The 24710-nt window shown below is 41.6% G+C and overlaps 1 protein-coding gene across 1 annotated transcript in view; it reads right to left on the bottom strand.

Annotated features, from left to right (window-relative positions):
• TMEM266 (transmembrane protein 266) overlaps window positions 1-24710 on the bottom strand; it is a 63289-nt gene that overhangs the window by 6163 nt on the left and 32416 nt on the right. Inside the window, exons 5-8 of the mRNA XM_075714186.1 lie at window positions 24275-24413; window positions 22630-22745; window positions 12699-12885; window positions 292-342 (exon numbers count right to left, since the gene is read on the bottom strand). Coding sequence (XP_075570301.1) covers window positions 292-342; window positions 12699-12885; window positions 22630-22745; window positions 24275-24413 — 493 coding nt within the window. The remainder of the gene's footprint in view (window positions 1-291; window positions 343-12698; window positions 12886-22629; window positions 22746-24274; window positions 24414-24710) is intronic.

The raw sequence follows: 24710 nt of genomic DNA, 5'->3' as shown, positions 1-24710 counted from the left end.
CATTCTCGGGTCCATTTGAACCACTCTGCGGACTGGACAGCCTAGCCAGGGGGAATTAACCTCTCCCAGATCTCCAAACCATTATGAGTGCCTTCAGCAGGAGCAAACTTGGGGCCCTTCAACTGTAAGAGAATTACTATTTTGGTACAGAATTCCATGGAGCAAACCAAGAGGTGCTATGGTGGGTTTCATTTCCAGGACGGATCTACATCACTGTTCAGTCTCACCCGGTTTACAGAACAGTGCAATGCAAAAATGCAGTTCACGTTTACATTTTCAAGCAAAACTTACCACTGCTAGGCTCGTTGTGGTATCGGCTCATGTAATTATTCATGTCATCCTCTGAAAGAGCAAAAAGGCAGCCATTAGAAGACCATTTATTTGATTAAATGGTTGAAATTCCAACCCGTGAAAGGCCCTCCTCTGCCCTGAGCACCACCTTTTGTGTATTTTCAGGCCAGAAAGAGCAGGTGTGATTTGGCGACACACTGCACACCCCATGCGCTCCATGGCTGCAGCCAAAATAGGGATTATCATTGGTTGCAGTTCTTTATGGCACCAGCCTGGGAATGAGGCATTCTGGGTTCCAAAGAAAATGGGCTCCGTGATCTTTCCAGAGACTGACGCAGGGCTGACCAGTTCCCCAGGCCCATCTCCTCGCCACTTGTAAAGACAAGCGTGACGCTGGCTGCCTTCTGGTCAGCAGGGCCCTCCCCTCCCACCTACGGCACAAGGACAGAGCTTGCGTTTATCCTCACAGGCTGAACTGAGGGCACCAGCATAGACAGACCTACTTCTGCTGCGCAGTTACACCACCAAGTTACCTCCTTCTACACGGTTACTCTTCAGAAAGGGAGGCACAGTGTCCCACGTGGGACCCGAGCTGCCTTCTCGCTCCCATTGACATTCGTCTCTCCATGGCGAGACCCAGCGCTCCTGGGAGAGCCCAGGCACCCTGCTCCCTGCCAGCCTGCAGCCATCCCCTGATTCTGCCAAGGAGTTCTCCAGGCAGGGGCACTGGGAAGGCAGATTTTATTTCTCCTATAGGGATACTTCTGTTTTCTTTCAGTATTTTTTTTCATGTGGCCCAACACTGCTCCTCATTTTCATTTGCAATCCCCTCCCGAGACCTATGCTGTTGCCATGCTGAACAGCAATGACACAACCATTGCTCCTGAGCAGCTTCCCTGTACTTCTGCACTCTCTGTTTCCTTTCAGTGTTTTTAATTCCTTCCTGTGGAACGCAGTTGACTTAAGAAAAGAGGAAACGATAGCCAGTATGTTTCCAGAAGAATGGCTAGAACTTCCCCAGTTCTACCTTGGATGACATGGCCAAAAGCCACAGGACAATTTTACTAAAACAAGCAGAAATGCCTCTCCGGCTCAGCACAAGTGCTGCTGTGGGAAACGAAAAACACAGCCAGACAAGCCAGCTCTCTAGCCGTTGTAAATCCATGTCGTTTTAATGTGTAAATCCCTACTTCTAAAATAACCGTCTTTTACTCTCTTTATTCATTCTGAATGAAAATTTGTTGCATATTACATATGCTTAGGTAATATATAGCATAATATTAACATTATATAGTATTAACTGTTGGCTTAAAATATACTATAAAGATTTTTACAAGTCAAGGGTGTGGTACTACACTTGCAGTACATACATGAGAGCTACACCTGAACTTCAAAAATGGTAAGATAAAAATGAAGACATGACCACAAAAGGGAAAGCAGCAGCTATATTGCATATACAGATTTTAGATGCTGCAGATGACAGGGGGATTTCCTGTTACCTTGCAGAAAAGCAGAACATCTTCCAGTTGCTGAAAAAGAAAATAACAAACTCCTCTTGCTGCAGTTCTGAGCAGAATGCAAATATTGCCGCTAAGAAAACAGTATCAGCAATCCAGGAAGAATTTCAAGCTTACAAGCAACCTGACCTGCCCACTGTGTGGTGTATCGTGTGCTCTAAAAGCATTCTCTCTTTTTAAGTGCTCTTTTTGATACCGTGTTTCAGAAAACCATGCTCATCCCTTTGAGCCAGATTTCCTTCATCCCCCTGGGTCTCTGTGGCTACAGTCCTGCCTTTTCACAGCACATTGCGGTTTGCAGGTGAAAGAAACAGATGTTTTCCGGGGAACACTTTCCCCACACAACAAGACCCAAACCACTAAGCACTCTGTACCTGAAATAGCTGCACTCATAAGAAGGCAATCTAACCTGACACTGAAAGGCAACATGGTTGTTTTCCTGGTTTCATTGGATCTTAAAAGCTTTTTTGGCCCTTGTTGATCTTTAAATGCCTGCAGTCAGAGGTGTGCTTTGTGCTAATGTCTGAGTTTAAAAAAGAGGCCTCAGAGTAGCTCAAGGCAATGCCACTGAATTAGGAGTACATTGCAAGGCTTTTCAGCTCTCTGCCACTAAAATACACTTCATTTCAGTCATGCATAATTTATACTCTAAATGCCACCAAACCTGCCAGCCTGTATAGATACAGGTTCTTGTTCAGGCATGGAACCTTCAGCTACAGTCAGAAAATACCTGCATAGCTGTATTTCTGGTAATGCACTTTCATCATATTTACCTTAGAGTCTAATCCTAAGCAGAGAAATGAGGAAAACAGAACGACAGTTTGGCCTGGACGAGGGCATGTTCTGCATGCGGGGGGGTTGCCCCTCCTCATCAGCCAGCAAAAGCACATGGCCACACTCTGTGCAATGCATGGGGCACTGGGGTCCTCTCATTTCCTTTGGCTCTCATTCAAGTTTGCCCCAAATGCCAAGATGCTTTGCACTGAAGACCGAAAACAACTTGGAAAAGTTATTCATCTGCTTTTCCTGTCTTATGGCAAGGCTCAAATCAAGTGTTCTTTAGGATTGCATACATTTACTGCCCTAACCATCTGTCTGTCAGCTAACAGAATGTACCGGGGCACTATTTCAAACCAACCAGTTGCTTTCAAACCAATTTAACAAAGAGATACAGACTACTTTAATGGTTGGACTGGATGCTCTTAAAGGTCTTTTCCAACCTAACAATTCTATGATTCTGCTCTTTATGTCAGCAAAGGCCAATGCCAAACACCTGAAAAGGAAATCCTGTAATGCACTCACTCAGATCCCTTTGAGTGGTGAGGAAAATCACAGATTGTCCTGGCTGTGTGTGATCACTTGCACATAAGATTGGGAGAGCTGCCTCGCTGTCTACTTTCATGTAATTATGTGATGGCCTTACTAACGTCATTGTTTTACATTGCTTATCTACCTATAAATAAAATAGATATGTATAAATATATACACATGTGCATGTGAAATATAAAATATATATTTTTTACCTTCAATAGTTTCTTATGAATAAAAAAACCCAAGAAAGAGTAATGGAATAACAACATCAGAATAAATATTTCAACAACAGATTAAGTTTCTGAATGATTACATTAAAACAAACTGACAATTAACAAACTCATCTTAGTCGTATGGGAGTCTCAGCTGCTATGGGCATAAAAGGCTATAAAGAATACCAGTTATCTCTCATTATATTCTACATTGCTGAAAGCAAGGAGTTTAAAAAAAAAGCCACAGATATACAACTGAAAGCAACTATTTGTGCATATAAAGCGTGTACACAAATAAAAAGTACAGTACTGCACATTACTATGGAAGCCTGCTTAAGTATCTAGTGTTTTTCAACAAGGTGAAGTCCCCACTGCTCAGTATGTGCAGTGAAATGGCATCAGGAGTGCAACTACATTTGTAGCTGGTGGCATGTAGGATGTTCCTATGAGTAAGTAGGGGAGACCAGCTTTTACAAGAGGGGCAGATTGCTTCTATTATTTAAATTCTACACAGTGTTTTCTGCTGTCAGTGTATTTTAGTTTTAGCTCCAGAAAGGGAGTTGTCTTAAGAAATACTTCATTCTTCATAGTTTCCCTGGTTTTTAAAACATTTTTTTTTTCTTATTTCTGCCACCTTGGAATTTTCAGGATCCCAAAGACTTAATTTTCCTCCTTTCCTAGAAATAAACCCATCTCTTCAAATACGCAGCCATATTACCTGCACTTCCTTTTCCAGAAGAGAAACTCTCCATTTAAAAGTCCGTAGCCGTAATGATGTCCAAATGGTATTTATAGTAAATTAAGGAACTGGCAGTAAGCAGAAAAAAACCACATCTCCCTCTTATTTCCCCTGGAAATGGCAACCTTAGGAACATGTCTATGGATGGTGACTGGGATCCTCTTGCTAGATGCACCAGGAGGAATCATAGAATTGTTTAGGTTGGAAAAGACCTTTAAGATCATAAGAGTTCAACCATAAACCTAACACTGCCAAGTCCAGCACTAAACCACGTCCCTAAGTGCCATGTCTACACATAATGAATGAAAGCCTTTACTCCCAGGAAATCTGGTGACAAACTGGTGATGAAGATCCAATAGTTGTGAGTTGAGAAAGTAGAATGGGAAAAGCGAGGCAGCTCTTCCCCATGTGCAAACCCATCCTAACGTGTGGCAAACAAGGATGGTTCTACAATCTTCCCTGGAAAGCGAGCGCGATGGGATATGCAGCAGCACTGTGGAGGAATTCAGCTGAGAGAAGGTTTTGCTGGGCAGGGGGAAGGAATGAGCAGAAACTATATGGTCCGTGAGCATTATTTGCTCAAGTAGTGTGGGGTGTGAATGACTGCCAAAATAGTATGACAAAATGAGACACCTGGAACTGCTGCACCTACTAGTGGAAGATGTCAACTATGTAAGAGGTGAGGCAGCAGAGTAATGTGAGACCACAAATAGACAGCAGGGCTGACTCCAACAGGATCAGGACTTTTCACTAGACAAAAGGGAATGTGGTTGGGAAGGTTGCTCAGCCTCCTACCATCTCGCATAAAACCAAAACAGCCTTCCCTGACACTGTAACCAACCACTTCTGCAAGCCTGTAAGTGCAGCAAAGTCAAATCAAGAAGGGGAAAAAAGTCTCCTCTCTTAGCCTGCTACCCAAATCTCTGCTACTGAAAAAACGTGCAGTTCTTCACTCAGGATCTGCCTGACAGCTACTGGATTTTGTCTGATGAAGGTTTTCAAATTATCTGCCTGATCTTTTCCTGCAAGATTCAGAACATACGCTAAAATGATTCAGGGAGTAATAAACTATGTAGAGTACAGTCCCATATAATCTCATCTGACCCAAGAGACAACATTGTAATCTCTCTCTCTCCTGGCCCTATAAAAACCTAATAAATTTGGTGAAACACATAAATGACATTCCACCCAAGGCAGATCTCTCGTTTAGTTCTATAATCCCTCAACAGTGACCTTTAATTGTTTCATCAATGACTTTAGTGAATAAGTCTGCAAAACCCCTGCATACAAATACAAAACCCCTGCACATCTTTTAGACTAGAGGCCTTAAAAAAGGGATTTCTTTTGAAATATTTCATTATTATTTTACTTCCTATTTTTATTGCCATTCATTGTACTGCCTTCTGTCTCTTAAAGCTGAATTTTCTAAACAGGAAGGTTATTTTTTCTGCTGTGTAGCCTCCCACTGAGGATGTAATTCCTTAGAGTAATGTCTTACCCCAACATTCCTCCAGAAAGCAATCTTTACTAGGAGGTTTCTAAAGAAGCAGATCTTTCAACTCCATCGCTGCTATCTGACACCAGCATCTTCTCCTTAAAGTACCGCTAGTACTTAGAAGCATTTGGGAAAGAAAAGTAGGATGAAATACACTTTGCAATAAAAACCACTAAGATACGCTCTGAGCAGGGGGGGGTTTCAAGTCACAAGTTACAAGATCAAGTTATTTCTACAAGTGTTTAGGGGCAATAAGAACAGTGATGACAGCTACGCTGCTCTGCCACTAGCCAGTAACACTGCCACAACCTGACTTTGCATGAAAAGAACGTACCTATAGTATGACATTGTAGTGCAGTGGAAGACAGAATGGACATTAAAAAGAACATCTGTAGGTGTTTCTGAGAGCAGACTGGCTATCCACGGGGAAAAATTCCCTAATGAAGCTGTAACCTTCCTAGGGAGTTTTCCCCTGCAGATTGCTATGCAATCTCTGGCATTCCAGATCTGTCTGACCTTGACCATCGCCAAATCCTCAGCCAGACCTAACCTCCTCTTCTCCTCAGCAGTCCAAGTATAGCTCACTGCTCACTTCTAAATTAATTTATTAAGGCATATGCGTGCTCTCTAGGCTGTGTTGTACTGTCTAGTTCACCTTTCTGGCTTTGCGCAAGATGACCTGAGCAGAGTTTTTTCCCCTTTGCTGTGCTGGCCCTAGAAGGTCTCTCTCCCTTTCCCTCTAGCAACATGGAAAGTTTGTGCCAAGAGGAAATAGGAAGAGCCAGCTGGCACTTTCCAGGAGACTTCCCCTGCTTTTCGAATGAAGGCAGATTGCCACATCAGTGCAAGCTGCGGCACTCGCACGCCTGTTCCACTCAGACGGATATCCAGTCCCTGCAGAGGCTGGATGGATGCCTGAGCATGTGAATAATCTACCTCGAGAGGAACTGTCAAAGTTAGCTTGCACAGAAAATAGAGCAACAGATTCTCCTGGTGCTAAGTAAGAAATCAACCTGAGATGGAAGTTGTCGTGCACAAGGAAATCCTGGGATACGGAACAGGCTCCATTACTAGCAGATACTGCTGGGACAGAAAACCAAAATCCTTAACTGACAACAAATTGGGTGGCTTTGGCCCTTGCTTTAGCAGATCATGCTGCAAGAGCACTCTGTGCTGAGTTGAGCATGGCTGAGATACGAGACATCTGTGTGTCAGCATGGCTAGTGGCTTTGGGTAAAGAATGGCCTGGGGAACCTCTCAGTGCTCTTTCCAGCCTTGTCCTCTATGAATATGGATCAGCAGATCCACATCTGAGTTGGTTTGTTACAGTCAGCCTGAAGCAAACACAGAGGAACTTGGGTCTGTCTCTGCAAAATAGCCACATTTGTTAAGTCTAAAAAAACCAAAGGTTGAGAAAGAATATGGCTACCAGCAAAACAATAATTTGCTGGGTAAGCATCAGGGAAAGAGAAGAATAATTTAAGCAAAAGGATTCAAGAACAAATTGTTATGAACTGGCATTGAATAAAGGTAGACTGGGAATTAGGAAGAGATTTCTAGTAATTTAGAAAAGTGAGATGCTGGAACAGTGTTACAATGGTGGCAGAGGACAAAATACATCACTTGCTGTCACATGGAGCACGATCTGTTTATGAAAGGGGTTATTATGAAAGGGGCTGCATGCTTGGACAGTGGAAAATGTTCCAGTTCTGTGTTCCTTCACCTGTCAGCTATGTCTCCACACCTCTGCATGTTAATGATGGGAGACAACTTCAACCTCACACGCGTGACTGTACGCTCACCACTTCTGGAAGTGAAAAGTTTCTACCCCACCCATTTGGTGAATATGAAATTCAAGAGCCTAACTTCACTAACTACACACACACTTATGTATGTGTTTCTTAAGGTTTAATTCCTTTGATTCCTGCCTGGATGATCAGTGCACACAGAACCACAAAGCCTGAAAGAGGCACCTACAGAGAAGCCAAATCCTCACTCTTCTACGGATACATGGAGTTCAAACAGGAAGTGGAGTGCACTTAAGATATAACCATTTCCAGGAGTAGGCTTCAAAGTAGATACATTTCAATATTTGAAAGTAACCATAAACTATTTTTTTATCTATTGTTCTGCAGTAACAGGGCTCTCAGAGCACTAACAGATGATCACCAAAGGAACTGGCTTAGAGTTTAAAAGTGTTCAACCAGCTCAGACTGCCTTGCAAGGAACAACTGACAAAATCCTTTCCAGTGCCCTGCTTTGCCTTCTCAGACAGCTTATGAATAATCTTAAGGGAAGCTCTCTAAAGCTCCAGGATTTTTCACGTTCCCCTCCCAATATCCTACTTTCTTCACTTACAAAACAGTGGGTACCTATGGGGAGAGCAAGCTTTACTTTTCTCCAAGCACGATCATAAATTGCAGCAGTCCCCTGAAGCAAAAGACTTACTGCTAACCCCATAAAAATGGAAATTTGACTCAGAATAGCTAAAATAAGCTTTCTGCAATGTGAAGTAACAGAGCTAGGATCCGGTTCTTGCTCAAAGGAATAGAAGGGTGGCATATTAATCTTAAACTATGGCAGTACTGTAGAATTTCAAGAACTGAAATGATATATGCAGGAAAATGAGGAATTTCCACTAGGGACTGTAATTCATATATTATGGGAGAGATTAAAGAATAATAAATTTTGGAAGGAAGTATTAATGGCTATATGGGGCACTGTGAACCTGGCATTCCCTGAAGCCTGGAACTTTGTATACCAAACACTAAAAATGATTTGTGCAGGAGCAGAAAACATTAGATGTTATTCTGACCATGACCAGTTACAAACTGCACGAAGTAAGAATTCAGCAAGAGAAAAAACTTCCTTTATAATTTAGAGATAAACAGATAAGATAATATTTGCCATTAGGTCAAATGGTAACCATCTCTGGGAAGAAGAAAGGGGATGACAGCACTTAGGATATTTCCCTTGCTCTTAGAGAAAGGCTGGTCCTGAAAATCATTAGCGTTGTTGCTGTGCGTTCACATGCAACAGCTTTCACCCTAAGCTCTTTACAAATAGAGGCAGAGAAGCTACGTAAAGTGCTCACAGTGCAGCAAATGCCCCAGCTTTGCCCTAGGTTTATAGCTCCTAGAGTCCCGTCAGTCATCTTTCCTGGTGTTGATAATGGCACCCTTTGACTTGGATGCTGAAGCTTGTGTTTTAACCTTCATGTTTGTCCGCTCTGGAGATCAATTTTTTGGCAAGACAAATAAAACCTCCATTCAAAGCAAGTTAAAGGTGAAAAATTTCCTGCTTCTTAACCAAATTAATTAGGAAATACCATATATCCACACATTTTCCACAGAGTTATTCCTACTATGTTAGGAGGTCTCTCGGTGAACTACTCGGAGGAGACAGAAGCATGTGAGGCAGCAACCAGCTCATTATTCAGAGAATTAGCACAGGACTGACCAGGCCATGAAGAGCTTACAGCTGCACCACCTCAAGAAGTGGTCCTTCAAGAAGAAGCACGAAATATTAGGTGGGGAGTTATGGGACACTTTCAGAGCCTGTTGATGATTGGGCTAGAGCTCTTGCCTCTCCCAGTCTCGTACCAGTAATTAAGGCACTTCAGATAAAAAGAGAAAGAGGTCCGCAGAACGAACGGTTGGGTAAAAACATGTACTGAAAGCTACCAAATCAGCCAGCACATATAGGACTTTCCTGGTGCTGGCCACAGTGTGGGTCCCTGCACAAATTCCCTGAGGCGCTGTGTGTACCATGTGATGCTGGGTCTACCTGACTTACTTTACTGAATGCTGTAGTAAATGGTTGCACAAAATCCAGTGTAAATACCAGAGTACAAGCGACAGCTGCCCCCGAGGAGCTTTAACTTATGCACTATCCCATAAAACTCCCAGGTAGGGAAATGAGCCTGAATGCTTTCTTATTCCATAACCCCTTTGTGGTAAAGTATTCTGCACTGAATGTTTCCATTGTTCAATATAGACGGGGGAAATAAGATTAGCTTGAGATGGAATATCCCATTTTCTCATGCAGTATGTTCTCTAGCCAACTCAAGCTTGCTGGTTTGGCAGAACTCAGGGCTCTCCAAAGACGGTGATTTTTTTTGAAGGCTGACAAAGTTAAGTTTGGCACAAACACATGCATTCCATGCCATGCCCTACCTTCAGGTGTTCTATGTAGGGCTAATGTTCTGCCAGAGCATAAGAGAACAGCACATCAGAGCCCGCTTTGCCTAACAGCTGTATTGTGGCTTGGAACTGTAGCTTTTCTTTTAACAGTATTAGCAACCTGGTCCCTTATTTCTCCTCCAACTAGTCGGTGTAATAGGCAACTGCAGATATGTTTCAAAGCTCACAAATGCTATGTGGCACACAGAATGATTAACTGCAGTCATCACCCTGGAAACTTTAAGGAGGAAAAACTCAGCCTAGAGAAAATGGATGCAAAACAATTCCTAATGTGGTCTGACACAGAGGGTAACTTGCAAAACAGAACCCCTGACCCAAACATCAGGATTCAAAACACTGGTGGCTTACAGTTCCAGGCAGAGCAAGTGGTGTGGAAAGCCCTGAAGATAGCGATAGCACAGCCACTGTAACCACAGCACATGAGAAGCAGGAGGATACAGAAATGGAAACATCTTAATCATCTCTGCTCTGCAGAGCCAGGTCTCAGGAATATTTCATGTGCCTGAGCAGGTAGGGAGATCCTACACCAACCAGATATATCCCTTCTATAGTGTGCACATGGAGGGACCTTCAGCTGAAGACATGCTCTTCTTCCATCCGACATACCCCAAAATCTGAATGATTTTGCTGATATATGTATTGGTCAGAGTGGCCATGGTATAGATGAAGAAAATGCTGGTGGCATGCCAAAGGGATAATGGTGAAAGCTGCTGCAGAAACAGCCAGCATATTACTGGGAGTGCAAGCTGGTGCTGGGAGAGCTGGAGAAGAAAGACCCAGTTGAGATAAGGAAGGAGAAGGACCATGCAAGGGCTGGCTCATGATCTTTCTCCCCCAGGGATAACAGCCTTCTCAAGCTGTTAGCGGAGGTTTTGAAGTCCTGTAGCTTACACAGAAGCAGCCTCGAAGCCAGCATTGCTAGTGCAGGATTCAAAGCCTTGGTAGCTTACTACTTCTTTCCTTTGCAAAATAATCCAGGAAATTACATGCAAAAACTGCTGCCTCAATTGACTGTTACCTGGATTGTGAACTAAAGCACTGAATGTTATTGCTGGGCTTGTGGTTTCTCACACAATCTTAACTAGGTCCCCTCGTCAGTAGTCCACCATGACAGTAGACTGTCACGGATGGGTATCCCTTGCTATAAGACGAAAGGAAGTTTTTTCTGTCCGACTCCTGCCTCATTCAACATAAAGGACAATTGTTTAAATGGAGTTACCTGAATTTAGCTTCTAAGGACAAGTGCTCAAAATAATGCATCTAGAAAGGCTTAGTATGCAATATATGATACAATGAGCAAAAACTATTTCCTCCTATATTTTTTGATGACTTCTGGGAATCAGAAATTAATTCTGTATACTCAGTATGAATGTTTAAATATAACATAACTGCACCTTACCTGATATATAAAGTAATGCATGTTTTCTTATTTACTGAATGTCTTTTTTCAGTGAAAAGCATGAATCACTCTAATCATGTAACCTAACAATGTAGAAACCAGTCCTGAAGATTGTGTGTCTACTTTGCTGCATGTGTGGCCAGCATTTTACAGGGAGAAACAAATAATGAGTACTTGTGTTAACTTGGATGATGGAATGAATACCTTGGACAGAAGAATTTTTAGATGACTCTCCACAGCACTAAAATTTTAGCAAACCTCCTTATAATGTGCACAACACTCTCCAGTTCCAAATGTAACCCTCAAGGAATACATACATAAATCATATCCACTGGGGAAACCTCTGAAATCCTACAAAAAGGGGAAATGCATTTTAGGGGGCTGTCTGCTCAACTGCCTGCTTTTAAGTACAATTTCAAATCAGGAATAATTAATGGCTGAATTGTGGTTAGCGCTTAGATATTATAAAGAGGAAAAAACAAAAACAATTTCTACATGCTTTCATTACTGTGTAGAGAATGGAAAAGATTATAATTTGAAAACGTCTGGTAAGCTTTTGCTCTTAAGCCTTTTGATTAAAGTACTTCTGTGCCTTGAATCCTAAGGATTTTGACCAAAATAAGGATACCATGAAAACCTCTAATTCAAGTATATTCACATACTGCTCATCTACTAATATCATCAAGCTAAGATGTCCAAGGAAGACTAACATATCACTTAGGTAGAAAGTGTTGTCTCCTCTGGAATATTACGTTAAGTGTTACTGAGATGAGGACACATTCTGCAGTCCATGTAAGGGTTGGGGATCACAGGAAAACAAGCTGTGTCTTTTCCAAAAATACTTCTGGTATTGTGTGATAAAAATGGATCCAAGTAAATATAACTGTTGATATTGCCCTGAACCACACACCTGCCCAACAGACAGCTCACAGACGATGGACTGCTCTTCACTATAGTCACATGGCACTTAAGACATCTGAGCAGGAGCTGCCTCTACAGTGCATCACTCCTTTGCTGGCACCAGAGCTGCCCTGTCCAAGCACAGCTGGGCTGTCTAGCACTGGCAGTTTTATGCAACCTGGTGAGAGCATAGCCCCTAGGCAAGGCAAACTTCATAGCTGATGCACAGGTCCTCTCTAAACCACAGAAACGCAAGTGGCCAAGGACCAAAACTGGTTTTCAATGTTGTTCTCAATTTCCCTGCTTCTACCTCTAAGTGATTATTGTTTTGCCAATTCTGATTTGGCTGCTGCTTCTTTGGTGTTTGATGGATAGAATCATGAGGACACTGGGAAGGTACATCAAGTCATTTTCTTCCTGAGTCATTTTATTGGCTCTGTTCAGAATCTGTTCGCAAATACAGCAGCTCCTGCCACTTCGAAGCAGAGGCAGCCTCTTTGCAAAAATGGCAAAATGCAGTCTCCAGGGAAAGTAATCAATTCACTGGTAGAGTGAAAGTATTTAGTGGGTTCAATAACTCCATGTAAGGGACCAGCTGTGCCAGCAGGTAGCAGCACGCAGGCAGCACTCACCTCGTGCAGGTCGCAGCTCAGTGATGTTCTCGGTGGCTTCATCATCCGAATCTTCAGATGCTACCACCTTGTACCTGTTGCTGCTCTGTTTGTTCAGTACATGTGGGACCTGCAGCGCAGCCTCTCTCTCTGCAGCCAGATCCAAATCCTGCTGAGCAAGGTGTGCCCTCAGCTGCCTGATTTCAAACTAGAGGAAAAAACAATACCACAAACTGATGTCATATAAGCATGGCCCAAAGTCCATATTCTATAGTTGGGGACCTATTACTCATTTTATCACTAAATCATCACAAACTGGTGACAGTAAATACAATGTGGTTGAGCCAGGGTGCAAGTCCAAGCTGCTGATGCTCTCCCAGAGCCCATGTGAGCTGGACCATTGTTCACACAATCTAAAAATGACGACTGCCTCATGCTGGTCTTCTATTTTGTACATGTCTGCATCCTGAAGATATGATTTTGGACAATTTTTAACACATCTAACTGGCAAATCAAATGAAATCTTTATAGAAGGCCACTCTTAATAGGCCTCTAGGGATTTAGGTTCATGACAAACATCCCTAATCTGCTGGACTTTGTAATGAGGATTTCTGTGGAGGGAGGTTCTCTAAGCCATACCCAGAACGGTCCTCCCCCACTAACTGGGCAAGGGGCAGGGACACTATAGTCTCTTCCAGCTTGAAATCTTCTGTACTCAACAGTGTGCAGAAAACCCTGGGGGAAGGTTGCCACTTTTCTGGCCACTCCCCTCAAATATATGAGCCGTGGCAGTTAATGACTTTCTGCAGTCAGGGGGGTATTTGCCTCTTGCCTGGTGTTATAAAGCAGACACTGAACGAAAAGACAGAAACTACCAGGTACAATCTGATTGATGGACACAGCATACTTCCCTTGTGTTTGACAGCCATAGGTCTTCCACAATGCAAGAAGGAAAGTAATTTTTCTAGGAGAGGCTGCAGAGACCCTTTAAGCTCTTAAATAAAATAGGCACTACAAGATCCCACTGTCCTTCCCCTCTGCCATCCAGCTCAGCTATGGAGCTGCACGACAGAGGGTTTCTCTTTTTTAAACTCTTTTTAAGATCAGTAGTACACCAGTGACCAAGTCATGTCTAATTATAGAGGGTCTGAGAGGGAAAAGCAAATGAGCCGAGTAGTAGGCTAAAGCATTTAAAACAGCATTGCTGGGCCTCCCATAGTTCAAGGCCTCAAAAGCCATCAGAAAGCATGATGCTATGGTGAGCCACACTGCACCTGTCACTCCGCATTTACAATAGAGATGGAATTAGCACCTCAGTGCTTGAAAATGTGTGTAACAGCATGTAGGCTAAATGAACCTGGTTTTGGCTCTTGCCTCTCAGATGCTGACTCAAATTCCTTTGCTGTCGGATTTTGGAATCCGTCAGCAGACCTAGTTTGTTCTACCATGGTCCAAATCAGACACGGCGCAAACCCCAGGCACGCTGCAGAGCACCAGCAGTTCCTCCAAGCTGTGTAAGCGACTGGAGGGGAAACAAGAGAGGGTTTCTGCAGATTTCAGAAAGAAAAAAAGGGGGAAAGAAAAAGGGATTCCAGTTTGCCACATATGGAGACTTATCTGCTTTCCAGAGCATAAGGGAAGGAACCACAATAACTGGAAGGCCCACTGCAAGACTCAAATCTAGAGAGCAAAAGGGCAGTTTAAGCTTTCCAGATCACATTCAAACCACCTAATATAGGGATCTAACAAAGCACACTGCTTTTTATCTTGAAATTAGTGGACAGAGATCTGGCAGCTGCAGACAGCTGGCTGCATGAAATGCTCATTGCTCTTAACCAAAGGTCCTCTGGCAGTGGCAGTCAGAGGAGTCAGGTAGTATCAGCAAATGTCAAAATACAGCCCTGCTCCTTGATTCCTTCAATGAAGCCTCCATGGCAGTTCCTAGGTAGTGGTTTTTGTGTTAACCTATCAGCTAGGAAGAAGTAGCAAACTGGTAGTGCTGTTTTCCCAGCCAGCCCTAAGCTTCCTGAGGCTTAAGGCACCAGTGCCATACCAGAGGTGCCAGTATCAATGTGTCATTCAGCTGTGAAAGGACTGTCTGGAGTTCAACTTTACAACACAGAGAATTTCAGGTTTTATCCTTGAGTTGAAAAAAAAAAAAAAAAGAAATCCCAAAATATCTTACATGTCACCTTTAAAGGGAGAAAGATACCCTTTCAGACACTCCCTTGGCTTAAAGGAAGAAATGTGCTCAAACATGATAGGCAAAAAAATAAATGTGGAGATTTTGGGGGAAAAAAAAAAAAAAAGAAAAAATTGCCTAACCATATCTACTTGCCTAGCTCAAACTAAAAGGCGATAAGAATTAGGCATAATTTCTGTTTTTCTACATTTCACATTTCATCCTTCAAAAACATTCCTGTGTGTCAGAAAAAGCAATATTGCTACTAAAATGCTTAATTCTGGCCTAGAGGCAGGATATGATTTCTTTTTTCATGGGAGAGAAAAAATTGGCAGATAGTTTATAGCACGAATAGATAAAACTACCTAAAAGTCAGTTCAACAATTGTATTTCTGCATCTCACCCATTTAACCAGCTTAAGCATTTACAAAGATTGGCTGTACCTTGTAACAATCAAAAGCTTGAAGGGAATCACTGCATTTTACAGATGTGAAAAAGGAAGCACATTAGGTGATCTTTCCTGCTACAGGGAACCTACAGCAAAAAAAGGGGGAAGAGACCAGACTCTCTGATGCCCACTTACATGTTCCAATCGATAAAGCAAGCATTTCCAAATATCCACAGATTATTGTCAACCTTTAAAATTTCCATGCCCAGTCACCATCCAGTTTTTAATAGATGAGTTCATAAATTTTATTGTTTAATATGGCTCTGCCAACAAGCCATGAACTACTCAGCCTGGTGTGCTGGACAGAGTAGCAGTCTGCAGCCATGGCTGGGGTCCCCATGCTGGACAAGTACACTTTGTCCAAACAATTCTTTATTTCCTATTTATATGGGAAAAAATACTACCTCGGTTGAATCCAACTACACAGACAGCATGGGAACTGGAATCCACAGAGAAAATGACTACCACAGTCAGTCAGGTGAACAGTTACTACCACTGGTAATGTTAAAAACAGAAGGGGCTTTGCTGCCACCTTATGTTTGAAAGGTAGAAATACATGCTTGTGCCTACAGCAGAGGAAGCACCTGCTGAGGAAGATCGCACAAACAAGCAGAAACTGAAACCTAGACCCGATGGCTTGGCTCATGCCACGCTTCCCTCATCCACTGCCTGAGGATTAGAAGTGTACGCAGGACTTGAAACTTTTTAAGTGATATGCGAACCCTCTTTTACTGCTAGCTGCAAACACAATCCACATGCTTGTCTTATTTTCAGCTCTTAACACTGAGCTAGTTCAGCTGGTCTAAAATCCAGAATTGAACACAAGACTGTCAAGAGCAGATATTGATAAGCAGATAAGCAGATTGAATTCCTAGGCACAGTAAAGCAGCACAGTGCTCTGGACTTCAGCATCATGTGCAAGGTGAATAATAGCACACAGAGATGTTCAGAAAGATAACAGCAGAAACCGATGCTGCCTACAAAACCACGCAGCTGCAGCTGGTTAACCACAGGCTGTCCCTTCCACTTTTCCATTACCTCAGACAGTCAGCTTCCAGGTCCCATTTGTGTTTGCCCTAAAGTCTATGTAATCATTAAAAGAGTGGAAAGCTAGAATTAAATACTGTTGTGTGTGTAACTAATTTTTTTATTGACAGAGAATAGGGTATTCATTGTAGCAATGGTGTTAGTCTCACTCCCACATTCACTGTTACTGATGCAAAGGGATCCATACGTGTTCCACAGCGATGCAGAACCGTAACTCTGTTACAGACACAGAGCATAAGACAGAGCCAAAACCTAACTCAATATACTGCTTCTAAATGCAAACCCTAACTCTCCAAGTGTCTAGTGCGTTCAAAAAGGGAGTGGGTGGGATGGAAAAAATCACCATTTATCATAAGGATTAAGAAAATGAAAGGACATTCAATAAAATATCTAGAAAAAGTTAAACAAGAAACAGAGATTTTTTGCTCACAAAAGGCATACATCTACTCAGGAGATCAGTTCAATAGTGTTTCCAATTATTACTTAAAAATTATTCCAAGATATTGCAGAAGCCGGAATACAGTTTTGGCCACTAAAAGCAACCCACTAAAAACAAAGGTTAAGTTTAAGAGAAGTGGGTGTTCCTTACAGGCATAATTCAATGAGGGACTGCATGAACAAATTATGTTGTAGGTGCTTATATCTATTGAACATTATATTGAACACTGACCTCAGGCAGTTCTAATGTGTAAAAGAGCTAATGAGATTGCTCTGACTGCATGTCATGCAGTCCAGGGCGGGTTAAATAAATCATTAAAAGGTATAAAAATGTAACAGTCTTTTTAAGTAAAAATTCTGGGCCAAGTTAAACAATGAAATTTCTACTTGCAGTAGGAGCTGAGGTAGCTATCTGTAGACTTGGGCCTCTGTAATAGAGAGTACTGCAGGAGAGCTGTACTGAGAAAACCATGTTTCATATTTTCAGGTAGACCATCCATCCTTCCTTCCGCCTGTAAGGAAGGATGCATATTATGCATATCATGAGGTAAAAAGGAAAAAAAAAAGCATACAAACTTACACACATGCTTTGATTTGTTTAAATTAAGACTTACTCATAGGTGTCCGGTCTGTGTTAAGAATCTTGTAAATCCCACAGAAAGTCAGTGGGCAAATAATGCTGTTGTGTGGAAGATAACTTCTTGCTATCAAGGAGACTAAGGTAACCCATCTCCTGACTCAATATAATTACAAACTGAGCACTCGTCCACTTGAGACTGCTACTGACATTATTTACCAGGACACCTATGATATTCATTATCTTTAATTGCATACACTTTGGTAGCTTCTGGTGGGTTCTTTTATCAGTAAGTTCCTAACATACTTTGCAATGGAAAAAATGTATTTGAAAACTTCACAGAATCACAGCATCATCTAGGCTAAAATGGACCTGTGACGGTCATCTAGTTCAACACCCTGCTTAAGGCAAGTCCATTTAGCTCAGGTTGCTAAAAACCTGTCCTGCCAAGTTTTGAATATCTCCAAGGTTGTATATACAACTATACTGGCAATCTGCTCCAGTGCCTGGCCATTCTCCTAGTAAAAATGTTTGTTCTTATATTTAATAGGGATTTTGCACATTTCAGCTTGTGTACTGTCACTGTGCACCTCTGAAGAGAGCCTGGCTATACCCTTCCATGAGGGAGTTGAAGATGGCAGTAAAGGTGTTAATACAACTGGCTAATGTGAAAATACACTTATTACGAAGAAAAAGGGAGATACAGACCATCTTACATAAGAATGAGTAACTAGGTTGTCAGGCATGAAGAGAAAGTTCATTGATGGTAAATTTAAACTTAACTTAGTGTTTTCAAAATTTGTTACATGTCCTCTTGTAGCACAAACTTCGCAATATTTTGGCAGGAAAGAAACCAGAAAGAACTATGGGGCACACCTGTGCACTTCCTCATTTAAAGAACGCATTAGGTGATTGTTTATAAGCAGGTAAAATGACAGAGACCTACCCAGGGCTCTAGATAATGTCTCAGTTTACATGCCTGGTTTTATAAAATGTGCCACCCATCCTATCTGATGTTTTACAACATGCATATAAGACTCAAAAAGGGACAGATTTAGCAGTGAATCATACAGTACTTCCCTTTAATGGTCTAGCAACAAAAGTATGATTGACATAGTTTCAGAGAGATCAATGAACATTTCAGCTAGAAGCTTACTCGCGCCTAGTGCAGGAGCAATAACTTTGCTCAATTCTATTAGTGCTGTCTGTACAGAATGCCCTGCCCTAAAACTCATCTGCCACTGGGATACAATCCAATGTTTATTTCCATTAGTTTAGCCATTGTTGGTAACAATAAAAATCAGGAGACAGTTGCAAACTGATGATTTATGGGCAGAATGAAACACGGGATGACCTTGGCTACCTTCCATTCACCAAGAAAATGACTGGTAGTTAGAAATAAATTAAAATTATTGCAAAAGGATAACATAAGTTATTTCTCCGATAGGTAATTTTACCAGCTAAATAGCCCTGTCATTAGGCTAGCAGCTGTTGTACAAATTATATTCCAAGATAAAAAAATAAATTATAGCTTCCATAGTTGTTGCAGCTTTGAGAATGATGAAAAACCTAATTCTATAGGAGCTGACAGAAAAGGAGCTCTTGTGATAAGGCTGAATACATAGTCTTGGCTGGACTGTATTCAGCTGAATGACTCTTATGAAAGTTAAGCAGAAAAGACCACGTAAGTAGATCTATTATCAGAAATGGAAATTCCTTTACAGGTGATTCCAGAGGAAAAAAAGCAATCTTCCCTGACTGGAATTTGCATTGTTAATGGAACTTTGTTTTGCAATTTAGGGTAAGTTATTCTGGTAAAACAATACCATCAGCAATATACTCTGTTCATATTTTTGATAGTAATTGCAGTGAGACTTTTTTACCTTTTACCTTTACGCATTTTTAGAAAACCCTGTTACTGTGATTGTTAATGTTTCTCATGTTTTGTGAAGTCCTGTACAGCCATCTCAGCCCTTTCAGAATTTTCTGCCTTGACTGCCCTCATGCTCCACTCCTTTTTAATGACTTATTTCTTGGCCAATGGAGAATAAATAAAACAGCAAACTATTCAACCAGTTTCAGTGGGGTACTACAGAGAACAAAGCGGTGGTCCGTGCAACTGTAATTTATAAAATATATTCTGGTTTTCAGATGTATGGCTAGCCAAAAATCAACATCTGGAAAGAGTTTTCGTGTTTGCAAAAGTACGTCTCCAATGTCATTCAGGAATGGAAATGTACTTTATAGTTGTGATACCCTATCACTGGCCAAAAAAATATACAACTGACAAAAGAAACAGAATTTGAAAAGTAAGATGAAGGGAGGTTGCATCTTTCCTGCTTTTATTTTTTTAAAGCAGGAACTCATTTTTGCCTGTCAAGTGTTAAGTACCAGCTTCAAAACAGGAGGGCATGAGACTTCTCAGAGAACCGGCCACCAATTATTTTTGTTTTAAATCCTGAACAAAACAGGCTATTTTTTTTTCCCAATTCCTCTTCAGAAACAATTAATATTTTGCCTGAAACTTTCCAAATAATTTCATGTGCAGAAGATGCCAGACCTTGAGAATGTCAATCCCAATTGCCTGTCAAGTGGCAAAGCAGTAAGAAACTGAACACAGGATCTCAGAAAAGAAAGTGCTGGGAAATCTTTCTAACAGGAATTTTTGGCCCTGTCTATAATTAGTAAAGAAATGGAAATCATCAGTGTAGTCACAAAGATGAAACCTCAGGATGAATCAGTATCTACATCCACTGCTGGGATGTAGGCAACTATGGTGGCTTGCCCATTCTTCATACTTGGGCTGGCACTAGTGTGCCCCAGCAGGTATCTGAGGCAACAGGTCAACAACCTCTATGTGCAGCTCCCAGCTACCCCATCGGCCCATGCCAGAGGTGATACCACACAGACAAGGCAAACTGGAATCCCTCCTTGCTGGCGCTCCAGATTTAAGAACAGCCAGACTACTGTAGGCAACCCTTCACTCAAAAACACAGACATGCGCACTTAAACTCCATGAACAAGCTATCCTTTAAAAAGGTCAGAAAAGATGATCAAATGAAAAAGCAAAAAGCTGGCAGAATTTTAGATGTTAAATACCATCAGGAGACATTTTTCCCAACAGATACTGTACACAATGTTAATGTGAATATTATAATGCTGACAACTTGTTCTCGACTGAATTATGAAGCTATTAATTTACAGAGGAACAATGCAGTACTTGTTTCAATGTCTTATGTTGCTAACTGTAGCAAATTAGTACATTTACCTCATATTATACAGTTGAGACGTTTGTTTGGCAGGAAGTCAGGCCAGTAAAATAAGAGGGATTAGTATACTGTCATTTTTCTGTAGTCCATATTTTTCCATAGCTGGTGACACTTGAAAGCTAGGAGAGAACCTGCTCTGTTTTCACAGATTTACTCAACTACCAATGCAGTATTTCTTTGTGCTTGATGTACAGCTATGCTGTAATCATCAGAGCTCAGATTAGGGCTACTGTGCTCAGACATTCTGCAAGCCAGGCATGCAGATAAGGAGTACATGAATCAGCATGGAGAGTGGCAAAAGCTGCTCCTGGACCCCACTTGGGATAACAAGCCCACCTTTACTCAAAGACTATGAAATAACAACACTGAAAATTGTTTAGAGATTGAGAGTGTTATCTGGCTGCATAATACATTTCCTGAAAATGAATGTTTTCAAATTTATGATTGTCAAGAACTTTAGCCCAATAGCATGGTCTGACAGACAAAATATTGCAACGGGACTCAAGAAATCACTGATTTGCCTAGTGTGTTTGGTCAAAGGATAGTCTCTCCTCTGTGAAATGGGGTATATACACCATTTCCCTGTTCATTTCACGACTATGAGAGAAGCATTAATCACTTAATATCATTGTGCAAAGTTGCAATGAAGAGGACTGCAGTTTTGCCACTGAAGATACTTACATAGTTGCAAGTAACTGATTTTTGGCAAAAGTCAAGCCTAAGGTTTAGAAATTTGTTATGGTTAACATGAGAGACTGTCAAAAACAGGGTTATGAAACGACACACACGGTCAACAGGTCTTCCAAATTTATCACACAGACAAGGCAACCTAACACCACCAAGAGTTCATTGCAGAATCCTAGATTGAGATCAAGGAGACCTGGAACTAAAGCTAAAAAGCCATTTGGGGACCTAAATGCTGATGGTTTCACAAGTATTTTAGGTTCCTCCGTAAAAGATGGGCACCTAAATCCCTGCTTCAGATTATGCACCTTTTGGGCAGTTTTTCTGTTCCGGGACAAGTTGCCTCTCCTCCTATCTGCTCAGGTCCTTCAACTTTTTGACTGATTGAGCCATTCAGACTTACAGGTCTCCTCATTTTGCATTTGAAAAGCACCTACTACAAGTGGGGAGTTAAAGCTAGAAATCTCCAGGCTTTATTTGGACACCTCATAGTTACCCTTACAACTGAAAGAAGTAGTAAGTCACTTAGGGGATCATTCTCTTGCGGTTTGATGGTCACCTGAATGCCCCACTTAGCCTGGGCCTCAACATACATCACTAGTTTCTACTTTAAAGCAGGTTATTCAAGAACTCATTTGCATGATACAAACTGCAAAAACTCCTGGCTTATTGCCTGATCTGTGATTTTACACCTTTTTCACATAAATATATTAATTTGAGATGTTTTAAGCTTCCCCTTCCCTTACTTCAAAAGGCAGAGTCACTGAACATTTGGGGGCCTGGGAAGAGTCTTAAATCTTGACTTGCTTCCAGCAACTAGAAGCTTCTATTGCAACACTTGGAGTCTGCCAAGAGTCTCTGACTGACCTACAGGGAAGCTGCTTTCTGCATTTAAAGCAAGGAGATTCATCAGCTTTCAACTGCATGTACTTTTCCTAGGAATACGGCCTTAATATAGCTGCAGTCTCCAACAATGACAATGATGTTTGCATATTCTTAGTATTATGTCGAACTATCTGTAGTCATTCAATAAATTACATACTGGAAGCATTTTTTCTATTCTTCACATTTGTTTTCCTTACCATAAAGACACAACTACAGCAGCAGAGGGAGACAACTGCTGTTTGACAAACAGCATGCTGACAATATCCTGGCTACAGCTAATAGTTCCTTAACACTGAGACCTGTCACCTTACAACAGAAGTCCTAGTGATACTTCTCAAACCTTAGCTTGCAGCAAAGTACATGAACTGTTTTGATTTGCCGTGACAAGCTATGCATAAATAAAGACATTAACTGAACTTTACCCCTTGTTCTTGGCAGATCTGGGTTAGTCTTTCCAGCTGCTCATCTTGAATAACCTTTGCCTTCTCATATTGCTGAATCATCATCTCCATCTCCACTTTCACTGGAAGGACATAGGCTGGAAAACACAAATAAGTACTTAAAGTAACCCAGTTGTGATTTGGTTTTTTTATTAGAGGGAAAACCTTTACAGGCCAAAGAATGTCACCCCTTTTACTTGCATCTAGAGAACTAGAGTATTTCTTATAGAAATAGCACTAGAGTGTTTCTTGTGGGAACGGATTTCTAACATGTGAAATGCAGGTCATCAGCAGGGTCTAGATCTTGTTTGGCCAGATCTCCATTTGCCTGGCTGAGCTGAAATGCACCCTGCATGCTTCTTCCTAGCTTCTGCTCCGCTAGTACAGATCTTTTCCAGTGTTTACCACAGATTTCCTGAATTGCTGGGTAGGAGGATTTTCTGCTTAGAGTTAGGCCCATCCCCTCTAAACCTGAACAGCATGTCTCCCTTAGGAAAAGAACTATTCCAGAGCCCTAAGCATTTAATTCCTAGACTTTGTGGTAAGAAATAAGTCCTTAATGGAAATAGCAGGCTAAGAAGGATATTTTAAAAAACAAAAAGGCATTTATCTTCTATTGCTTTTCAAGCTACAGCCTAGTTTTCAATATATCTTCTGAACGCCTCTGGAAATTGTGCTCCTGTCTTAACTATGGCAAGCTCAGACTGACCAGCAAAGCTGTTCAATGCACATTGCAATTCTTGATGTTGATGCTTCCTGAAGCTACACAAGATCCTGAACCTGTACACTTCAGTCAGTGGGCTACAACTTTTCCTCATCTCTGAATACAGAGTTTCTCAGGCATCTAAACCCAAAATAACAACTTGACTCTGATCCTTCACACACGAGCAAAGTGACCTTTCATTTATTCCTTTTCAACCTCTTTTCCCTGTAACCTGAAATGTCTGAAACCACAGAACACAAAGTAGCCTACACTAAATTCCTTGCTTTCTGCACAGTCATGGGTTCTGGTCTCTGCAACTTTGACTTGCCGGGGCTTTCTTATCTCCCCTGGTGCTTCCTCTCAGAGGTCTGTGCAGAACAGTACCAATACATGCTTCACTATTATGCTGTACAACACATCAGCATTGCAGAGAACACCTTCAGCGTGGAACTCCTATGGTAAGAAAATGCTCCTGGAATCTGACATAAAAATTGTATTACAGAGAAGAACTTCGAAAAGAAAGCCCCAAGACAGAGCTATCTGTATGGAAATGGGGAGGTGCAGCAAATATCAGAAAAGTAGATTGAAACAATTATTTTGCACAATCAGGAATGATATCTGGTGGCAAGAGACAGGAAGCAGGACAGGGCATTTACTTTACAGGACAGGGAATGTGAAGGTTCCTAACAGAAAAACAAACTGATCAATTATAAAGGCTCATAGGGAACAGGAGATACAGTCATGAACTTGAGACCTACTCCCCTCCATGGGAGTCATAACTCTCTTATGTTCAGTGCTTTTAAAACATAAGAGGAAGGAGAACAATGGAAACAGTGGTGGCAAGCAATCTTTTAATATTTTTTACATCTCTTTTTCCCAGCCTGCCAGGTAATTCTTGGAGTCACAAACTGAATCACCACTCACCATCAATGATCCTCTTCACTCTCCATATTCGTAGTGTGATAATAAGGCTGATAGCATCCCATGGGCTGCTGGGGCCATTAGCCACTGTTGAGGCCACCATTGGTGCCAAGGACAAGATTATGACAGCACCATCAAACACCTAGAGAGAAATCAGTTTTTTCAAACCCTTCCTAAAGATCATAACCCTGCCATTCCTGCTTGGGGTCTTGAAGGGCACTCACTTCGCCCAAAAGAGATGCAATTATGGTACATGTTTGAAAGGGGTATGAGAGGTGGCCAAGCCCCAGAAAGGCTGCATCCTTTTTAGGTAGCACCAGAGAATTCCTTAGTGCATTTTATGAGGTGAGGAGAGATAAACTGTGGTGGGAGGGCAGGGAAAGAGAAAGGTATTTGGAAATGCTGGCCAAAATCCCCAAGCAGAAGTGATAGCCTAAAT

The sequence above is a fragment of the Pelecanus crispus genome, chromosome 7 (assembly GCF_030463565.1).
Source record: "Pelecanus crispus isolate bPelCri1 chromosome 7, bPelCri1.pri, whole genome shotgun sequence".
Taxonomy (NCBI): domain Eukaryota; kingdom Metazoa; phylum Chordata; class Aves; order Pelecaniformes; family Pelecanidae; genus Pelecanus; species Pelecanus crispus.
This window is presented reverse-complemented; position numbering and strand designations above follow the sequence as displayed.